The sequence below is a fragment of the Populus alba genome, chromosome 10 (genome assembly GCF_005239225.2).
Source record: "Populus alba chromosome 10, ASM523922v2, whole genome shotgun sequence".
In the NCBI taxonomy this organism is placed as follows: Eukaryota; Viridiplantae; Streptophyta; class Magnoliopsida; order Malpighiales; family Salicaceae; genus Populus; species Populus alba.
Genome location: NC_133293.1, coordinates 7,985,007 through 7,994,767, shown reverse-complemented (window position 1 = coordinate 7,994,767; position 9,761 = coordinate 7,985,007). Strand labels below are relative to the sequence as shown.

Here is a 9,761-nt window from a genome sequence, read left to right as displayed (position 1 = left end):
AAGTATAATCCTTAATCCGTCCAAGGATTAACCAAGCCGTTCCATCTCTAAATTCCCCCTCGGATCAATCTCTTTCATGTAACCACCTCCACTTCCCCACACTAAAAAATATTAACATGGTAATGATAATAATAACTTGACTGACACTCCTGGCTCACATTTTCCATGTACTTGTCCGATTTGTTAACTTCCAGTAGAGGCATTATTAGTATTATGTTACAATTCTTTTACGAGAAAGAGCTGAATGATTATATCCCACTCAATCATGAGAGCATGCTTCGAAGCTAATAAAGAGAAAGACAGATGTTCTTTCCAGCTCCTATTATTGTTTTCTTGTGACTTGTTTCAAGAAATCAAGAGTGATCGAGCTTGATTTTGAGAATAAATACAACATAATTTACACATCTGCATTGCATGTCAAGTGAAGGCAGGCACTGTAGTGATACCTCACGCAGCAATAACATGTCGGATGTTGATTTTTACTCCAACTGGTCCCTTCATACACACGAAATGAACATCAGGAGAGATGAATAATTTGGAGTCGGAAATCGCCAGACTTTCGAGTTAGGAAGCAGAAATACCTTGTCTTTTCTGTAGTACGAAGATGTAAACAGTGCGTGACGGCAATTTCCGACCTATAGAACATAAACATGGAGTTAGGATTGGATTACAAAATCCTTTGCTTTGCATTGAAGGAATGCGATTGACGCGTCATGGCAAGAAATCTTTCCCTCAAATAGCATTTGGTTTGGTTACTCAATGTGATCATATGAGAAACTTTGATGACATTTATTACCCCAAAATAGGTTTCAGTTTAACACTCATTACACACACGATAATAGCACCCACCAGCCGAGGAGCCCCCACATTCTAAACACAAACTTCTCAAGTTGTTATTGTGTATTTAGGCATATCTAGAATCGCATTCCTCAAGAACCAAATCCAATATATTTCATTTTCAAGATTTTAAGCACACGAGAATTTTAAAATACCAGGATTCCATGAGGAAAGTCTACTTGACAATTTGAAATGCCATCAACAAAAAATTGAAACAGAGCTACATTTTGGAAACAAGAGCAGTGAGGCCCCTACTTTATGCTTCAACCATCTGGTCCGGTTCTGAAGCTTCAGCTGACACAACTGGATAGTATTTGTAGTGGAGCTCTGAGACATCATCGCCAGATAGTTTCGTCCATCCATTTGCTCCCACATAATAAACTGTTTGCAAAGCACAAATTGAAACCACAAATTAGCTCATGAAAGCATGCATGTACACAGACATGCACAAGCAAACAAATGTGAGGAGAGACTCGAGAGGGGGGGGTACCGCTTGCAACTCCACCACTGGCCCCATCACGGAACGTTGCATGATAAATAGCTCTTCTACCTAACTCTGCAGCTTCTTCAATTGACATATCAAATCGGTACCTGGCACAAGTGTAAGAATATGTTAACAAAAAGTGTGAACTATATTTTACAGAACTGCAGGGAAATGGTATAAAACTTCAGCAACACTGCTCCGCTGAAGCAATGAAAGAAAGATGGTGTTGTTTTGTTGTCCAATGCACCATGTCTTACCCAACACCATGTCAACTTATGTAACATCTAGGATACATTATCAAAAATAACAAGCACAAAAACTACTGTTGGGATCACATATTTTCTCACTTCTTACCAGTGTAATGCAGCAGGAGCCTTTAGACTTTAGAGGCACTTCTCTAGTTGATATCCAGAGGCATCTGAGGACTTTTCTACTTATATTTGAGTCTCTTTTATGTGCTCCATATTTAATTTTTTTTTACATTTTACTCCACAACATTTTCTTCAGCGGAAAAAGGGAGGGAGGCTAAAAAGATACATATATAACCACCTAAACTCTGGATGAAATGTGTTGGACCATAGACAATCCACTTCCCAATCATTTTTTTTAATCATGAGTGAAATGTCCACAATGAACAATATGCTTCTTATGCTCTCACAGCCAATCCTACAATCTTGTCTTCTCAATTCTTGAGCATCTCTTATAAGTTGTTTCTTTTTTTAGCCAACACATAATTTTTACAGGGGTATTAATCATCCTCAACATTTATTTCAGCATTTGCATGCGCTTCTTGCTCTTTTCTTTCTTCTTCACTGTCCTATTTTCCAAGTGTTTCCATGAGATGTTTCGAACAAGACAGAGACTCAAGCTAAAGGCTAGTTATCTAATCAACAAATGCTTAAAAACTTATTTTCCAGGAATACTTCTGTCAGATGACAGTCAACAATAAGAAAAATTCATTAACAGGAAAGTGCACTCACCCACTATCCAGTACACCATATGCATATGGAGAACCAGATCCAACCGAGAATCTTGTTCCTTTCAGCCTTCCACCTTCACTGTCCACATAATATAGTCCAGGACCCTGCAACAAGGAGAATATACCACAGGTTATGCAAGTTACTAAAGGAAAACATGGCAAGGTAACATTCACATGTCATTACCGTTTCATCCCAACCAGCAATCATTGTCCCAACAGACAAGCCCATTCCACGGTAAGAGAACAGAATGTTTGCCAGAAGCTTTGATGCCCCTGTAACTGAAATTCTACGCTTGTTTGCCAGTTCATGTAGTCGGCACTGAATTATACCCAAAAAAAATCCAATAAGCAATGAGCATAAAAGCACACAATTACAAATGAACATCAAACAATCTATGTAGCCTAACCCAGATTCAATGTTAGGAAGCAAATACATCCAAGCACATGGAAGCACTTAAACTAATTTTCCACGACTTTGTGATTATGTAACTATACTTCATTAGACTTGGCTACTCAATAAGTATTCTGGAAGGATATTCCTATGCCTAGCCTGACAAATCATTTGCCTAAGGTTTTCAATAGATAATTTAATTGAAAGTGGAGTTTTCACGTAGAGAAAAACATGTATCTTTATCGTACAACTTCACTTCATCTACTATGAAACAGGAAAGTATTAGCGAAATAAAACAGGTCTCAGTTTAAAAATTTATAAGCATAATTTAGTTACATTTGCAATGGACATTGAAAGCATTGGATGGGGCATTGATAGAAATTTTCTGCGATTAAATTGACAACATTATCAAATCAATGAATAAAATTTTCCACTGCCTTCCCCATTTTTCCTGACATAGATTGGCTACGTGTGGAGAGCATCTAGCTGGGATGTTATTATTTGACACCCTCATTTCAAAAGATATTTTGAACTAGTTTTACAGTCTTGACAGTCCTTGAGTGACTGAGGAACACAAACTTAGTAGCAAAATTGTAAGACCATTGACTGTGCAAACAAGAGAAAATATGATAATGCCAAAAGCTGTCAAGACTAGCCCAGTGAAGCATGAACCACTACGGACTTCACTAAGCAATCTAGTGAGCTGTACTTCATGCATCTATTGGGGAGAAAACGAGAGGTGGTTTGGCCAATAGAGCCTGGTTATTACCAAAGATTTAAAACACCACATATGCTGTTTCCTATCAGGTCAATAGACATAACTCCAAAATCTTTACAAACAGGAAAACTTTGCCTATGAATTCTTCATGCCCAAAGGTTTTGCCTTGCCCACAAGGATATCTATTATTAGTTAACAATTCTAGCATTGCAGGAGTTCTTACTAATAGATAACAGGTCCATGGACGTAGGAAAACTGTAGAGAAACAAACACAAGTGTACAACCTTAATGCCCAAATTTCTGTGCCAAAACTGGCAATCAGCAGCTCCACCAGCCATTGTACCAAGCATGTAGGGATTGATTTCAATGATTTTTTTAACTGACTGTGATGCTGAAAAAAAAATGAGGAAAGATTAAAAAGTAGCGCTGGAGAAACCATGGGAAAGATCAATATTAATGCTGGAAACATCTATCGATGGCATGCAAGCGATGTCAATGGCGTGCAAGCGATGAGGATGGCTACACAACATAACTTGAAATAAACCAAGACAATGACCAACACCAAGTGGAATGGATGTTCATCCTACAAAAAAAATTGCAACATGTCCAGGTTTCCCTATTACTAAAGCCAGTAGATCTGATGGAACACTTTACACCAGCAGCATTTAATCTAAAAAAAAAAAACAAGATTCCACAAACAACCACACATATATATAACAATACAGTAAACCACGACTTTACCCAAACATAAATTGAATAAACATACAAACATACCCTCCCCCACATACATTTAACAAAACAATAAACCAGAATTTTATCCAAACAAACAAATGAATAAACATACAAATATAGCCCCCCATGCTAGCACGAGAATCAGCTGCAACAATGACACCCTCCTTAAAGATGAAGGCCAGCGTAGTTGTCCCCTTAGCCGGCTTCACCATCTGTACAGCTTCCTTCTGGAAGCCATCAAACTGGAAAAAAAACACGAAATAAAACTCAACCCACTAACAATTCTGACTTTCTCCACACAAATCGCAAACATAGAATAGTATAACAAATAAAACTAAAACTTACATCCTTAGTCGTGGGTAGCTCAAAAGCTGGAGCAGCAGCAGCAGAAAACCCATCAACAAGCTCCCTACCGGCCGTTCCAAAGACCGAGGCAGTGGATTCGAGACCACTAGTATCAAACTTCATTATCTAAAAAAGCAAGCAACACTATAACTTCAGCACTAAAAGCCCTAGTTCCCGTCACTGAAAAATCAATTCGTCAAAATTAACCGCACAAATTTAGAAACATGAGATCCCAAACCTTAATCTCTTGTTTTATCACATCAAACATATATAAAGCTTAGAGTTAACGAATTAAATGTTGCTAAAGGCGCTAAAACATGTGATTGGGATTTTGTAAAACCCTAAAAAAGTGATGCATGTTTGTGTAACATACCTTCGGATTTAGCGAGAAAGAGCAGAAATACGTGCAGAGATCGAGTATGATTACTGGTTACTGGATCTCGAGTTTAATAGTACTAAGATTGCTGGGTTTTATAAAGCTAGAACTTTTCTTGTTCACCGGGCAAGGGCGGGGCTCTGGACCGGGCTTTTATTTGGGCCTTTTGAAATCCAGTAACTTGAGCTTTTGGACCGAGTCTAAGCGGACTTGGACTTGGAGTTGGATTTGGAATTGGATTTGGGTTTGGGTTTTCACCCAATTATTTAGAAATAAGTCTATGTTTTCCAGTTTAAAACCCTTTCTCAGTTTATCGGCTTGTCATTCTTAGGAGCACTTCAATAATCATATAAAATAACAAAAAATCACCAAAATTATTAGGAAGGAGAAGAGTCCATTTTTAGATTTATTTCCCCTCTGCACTGGGTTATCCGTACAGCCATTTTTTAAAACTAGAAAAAATTTAGTATAGAGATAAATTATTTAAAATATTCTAGTGTTCATTGGGTGCATGAAAAGGAACTAAAACTTGGAAAGTATTGTAGCTCTTTTTTGCATGGTTTATCTTTCATTACCACATACAGTGAGGGCACATAAGTATTTTCGTTTTTTTGTAGGGTCAAACGATTTAGATATCATTATTTGAATTTTTGAATTTTCTCAATATTTTTTAGTTGTTAATGGAAGCTGAATGAAACTTTGGTATTTGTACAAATATAAAAAATAATAAACAAATAAAATTTATAATAAAACTATAAAAATACCATTAAAATAAAAAATTAAGCCACGGTCCGGGAATTTTTGGCTTTTAACAATGATTTTCTTATAATTACAAAGTCGAGAGAAATTTGATGTTTGGCTAAATAAAAAAAAAAAAATGGGTTTGCTCGAGGGCGAGTAGGAGGTGTCTATGCCTTTCAAACAACATCTCCCAACATGCTTTTTTATCGTGTGATTTGAAGCACCGCCATGCATAGTTTTGAAACCTGGCCGAGCAGGTTGATCCGGGGCTGGAACCTAGTCGGGTTGAAGAAAAAATTAGGGAAGAAAAATTTCGGTGTGACCCGACAAGATCCAATCAAGACCCGGTTGCAAACCCGTTGATTTTTTTTTTTTACTAAAATGACGTCGTTTTGATTTTTTTAAAAAAATTGACCTGGCCAACCCGGTGACTCGATCAAAACCCGGAACCCGGGCCTTGGACCGGGTCAGCCACCAGGCCAGGTCTTAAAACTATATCGCCATGTCCTCTTCTTGTTGGTACAACATGTATCTACATTGGTGGTCTGATTTGATATTAGTAGGTATTGTTTTTCAATTTCACCTTTTGCTTACAACATTGTTTATATTTTTTATATCAATTTTAATACTCATTCTTTTAAATTGTTCTTGGTCCTTTTACTAGATAGATTATTTTTCACTTTCACACTTTAAATTAAATATAAAATTTATTTGATATTTTAATTCCTATTTTTTAAAATTCTTTTGTATGATTAAAATTTATTTTTCAATTTCATTATTTAATATTTGATCGATTAAAAATTAAACTTCATGGTTTTTTCAGATTAGGTACTTAAAGTCTAATGAATCGGTCATGTTTGTTTTTAAAAGAAGGGTTTTATAATCCTCTTAATTTTTTTATCGGGTTATTTGAATCTTATAACTTGAGTTGTTGGTTTAATAGAATATTTAGAGTTAACTTGGTCCTGGTTATAAAAGATACAAGTTTATCATGTCTATTTTTTATGTCATTTTCTATCGCATTTCAATGCTTAACATTATTTTTAAAAAACAATAATAATAATCAAGCCCGCAATATAACACGAGCATCAAGGTAGGTGCTAATCTAAATACGTAGAGAGACTACATACACACATCTAGCACATTATATCCAATAAATAGATAAGGAAATTCAATTTTCTCAACAAGGGAGATGGCTCCTAATTGAAACTTGAAAGTAAAGGCATTTTTATTTTCAAGTTACAGAGTTGTGTTGATGATTCTTTGATTTAGAATCTATCATGGATTGAGTTTTATTTCAAATTAGTGTTAGTTTTTTTTTTTTTTTACCAAAACTAACATTGTTTTATTTTTTAAAAACATAATTTGGGTTGACTTGCTTATTCATTGATCAATCTATATAAATCGTGACCCGAGCCGAGCTTTGAGCGGGGTAAATCTCAAGATTTGTTTTTTTATTTATGTGGGGTGTTCGAGCCAGCTTACATGTACCTCGACTAATTTTCACGGACCCTGAAATTAATGACCATGTAAGTCTCTAGTAATCATCAATATTGACAACCACATGCCTCGAACCTGAAATTACAGGAAGAACAAATCTCTTAATTCCAAGCTCTTACCATTAAACCATCTATTAAATGGTTAATCTCAGTATTAGTTCTTATAGACATGGTAATTATTTCCTTACCCTTATTCTCCTAAGAGACCACATGTGCATTTGAAGGATAGAGCCGGCAGTTAAGATTGGCAGTTCGGACCATTACAAGCAGTCATTTTACTGTTCAGCTTTGCGCAGTAGTTGTCATGCGAAGAACATGGACAGACACTGCCAAGACTTGAAGATCACCTCACATGCATCAAGTGACTGTCCATAATTTTATTTTTTCATTTTTCATTTTTTTGCATCAAGTGTCTGTCCATAATTAATATTGTGGTGGTACAACCATTTCACTGGCCCCACCGATAATGCCCGCCGCTATAAAGAGTCAAAGCTTTCTCCACCCAATAAAATAAAAATAAATTTGGTTGTTTTTTTTTTATTTATTAATAGAAGTGTTCGGATCAATTCTCGCACCTCAACTAATCTTATACACAAGTTAATAATTATATAAATATCTAATAATCCTGAGGTTTATAAAACTTAAATTGATGACCTCTAGAAAATAAAATTAAAATATAACTAATTAAGTTACATTTCTTGAAGTTCATAAATTTGGTTATTTGTTTTCTAAAAAATAAATATTGGACCACTTAATTTGTAAATGCTAAGAGTTTGGGGGGTATGCCTTGTAATAAAATAAAATAAAATTATCATTATGTTTGATAAAAAATAATTTTAAAAGGAAAAATTTTAAAAAAACTTCATTTTGGTAACAAATGTTTAATTTAAATAAAAAATTATTCTTAATAGAATATATTTATGATTTTTTATCGGTCAAAATATAAAACAATAAATATAAATCAATTTACAACAGCTATATCAAACAACACCTAAATTAATAACAGGTTTTACAAAATTCTACCATTCAAGGCCATAATCTCACATCCCTTCCATCTCTCAGGTTCTAACCAAGACGTTTGCAGGGAGTCTCCACCCAACCCAAGCCTATCTTGAGCAGTTTTTGAAAAATCTGTCTGGAAACTGATATTACTAATAAATAGTTCTAACCCAGGGAAGGTTAATCTAAGCTAATTTAAAATGACCTGGTTTCAATATTATTTTTTTTTTAATCTTGAAACCATGTTTTTTTAAAAAAAAAATTAGGTTTCAATTAAGTTTTGTTTGGATTACAAGTTAATTCATTAAATCAATCAAATCAACTTATAAATTAATTATAGATAAAACTCAACTTAAATCAAATATAGGATAAGTGACTTAATAAATTAACCTTAGCGAGACATGGGTGTGTTTGGCATTAAGTTTTGAAAGTATTTTTGATAAAATTTAAAAAAATAATAATTTTTTTAAATTAATATTTTTTATGTTTTCAGATTATTTTAATATGATAATATTAAAAATAATTTTAAAAAAATAAAAAATATATTTTAAAATAAAAAAAACACTCTTCCAAGCACACAATATTTCATGAGCTAAGATTTAATTCATTAAAAACACATTGAAATGTGAGTACTAGCAATTAAAGCCGGATACAAGATTACAGAGTACCATAGAGAGAGTTTAATTAAGGAATGTTGGATTATGAAATAAAAAATTTAATTATCGTTATAGCAGTTCCAAAAAAAAATCATTATAGGGAATGCATGTCAGATATCGTAGACGTTTTCCAGGTCCATTATTGTAGCCAGTCTTGATTTCTTGCTATTGCTGTTGTTTTATTTATTTAATATATTTTCTAATAAAACCCTTCTTTTAATATTTTTTTTAGAAAGGAAACAAAACATCTTGATTTATCCCAAGAAAATAAGAACAGAAAGATAGCCTTTATTTTCTGTAAATGCTTATAATTTACATTACACAGCTTATTGCGCACAGTGAGTATGGTAGCACAGAGTCATTTAAATAGGTAATTTAACTCATCTCTTCTTTCAGATCTAAATTTAAATACACAAAACCACAAATTTGTAATGAAGCAGCTATCCATGTCATTTGAATTTTTTGGGTAAACTTCATTTTTACCCCTAAAAATTCCCCAATGTGAAAGCTCAACCAATTTTAGCTCATCATTAAAGGAGATTTTAAATTATAAAAGTGATAAAGGCAAAATTGAAATTCAATTTCTTTTAGTTGTTGACAATGATACTAGAAACGTGAATTGCCATATGTGTGTTTGACATTGTGATGTATGTACAGTGTTTTTTAAAATAGATTTTTGTTTGAAAATAAATTAATTTTTTTTTTATTTTTTAACATTATGTATCAAAAATAAACATGAAACACTAAAAAAATTAATTTATTATTTTTTAAAGCTAAAAGCAAAATCCCTTCTCAACATACTCGTATATGTGAAGTTTTTTGGTAAGTTAGCATATTTTAAAAAATAATTTATAAAGCATCAAAGACACATAAATAATTAGGAATCTAGCACAGTTGAGTGAGTCGTATATGCCATTCATGACTCGCGTTTCACAGATAGTATTTACAACTCCTCTAACATAGACATCTAGGAAGAGTCTATTCTATCATTAACTCTCTACAAG

General features: G+C 33.7%; 1 protein-coding gene across 4 annotated transcripts; it reads right to left on the bottom strand.

Annotated features, from left to right (window-relative positions):
- Nucleotides 1–285: 285 nt before the first annotated feature.
- Nucleotides 286–5,013, bottom strand: LOC118048794 (proteasome subunit beta type-5-B). 4 transcript variants are annotated; one of them, XR_012170795.1, is made up of 10 exons: nucleotides 4,725–4,858; nucleotides 4,487–4,612; nucleotides 4,254–4,383; nucleotides 3,694–3,800; nucleotides 2,485–2,619; nucleotides 2,302–2,405; nucleotides 1,328–1,428; nucleotides 1,093–1,218; nucleotides 582–635; nucleotides 286–495 (listed from the first exon to the last, which is right to left on the bottom strand). XR_012170795.1 is itself a non-coding variant. In XM_035058607.2 (8 exons), the coding sequence occupies exons 2-8, from the start codon at nucleotides 4,607–4,609 to the stop codon at nucleotides 1,094–1,096; spliced, it is 825 nt and encodes a 274-aa protein (XP_034914498.1). In that variant the 5' UTR covers nucleotides 4,610–4,612; nucleotides 4,860–5,013; the 3' UTR covers nucleotides 926–1,093. The 4 variants fall into 4 exon arrangements, 3 of the variants coding, with proteins under 3 accessions (XP_034914498.1, XP_034914499.1, XP_034914496.1); XM_035058607.2 differs by lacking the exons at nucleotides 286–495; nucleotides 582–635; nucleotides 4,725–4,858 and adding an exon at nucleotides 4,860–5,013 and having other exon boundaries at nucleotides 926–1,218; XM_035058608.2 differs by lacking the exons at nucleotides 286–495; nucleotides 582–635; nucleotides 4,725–4,858 and adding an exon at nucleotides 4,860–4,944 and having other exon boundaries at nucleotides 926–1,218; nucleotides 4,487–4,666.
- Between the last annotated feature and the right edge of the window lie 4,748 nt (nucleotides 5,014–9,761).

Bases quoted from the DNA above. Each gene is read 5' to 3' on its own strand.
- LOC118048794 (XM_035058605.2), bottom strand. From the start codon at position 4,754: ATGTTTGATGTGATAAAACAAGAGATTAAG. The intron at 4,384-4,486 runs GTAAGTTTTAGT...TTTTTTTTCCAG, and splicing joins AGCTACCCACGACTAAGGAT to TTTGATGGCTTCCAGAAGGA. The intron at 2,620-3,693 runs GTTGTACACTTG...GGTATAATTCAG, and splicing joins ACAGAAATTTGGGCATTAAG to TGCCGACTACATGAACTGGC.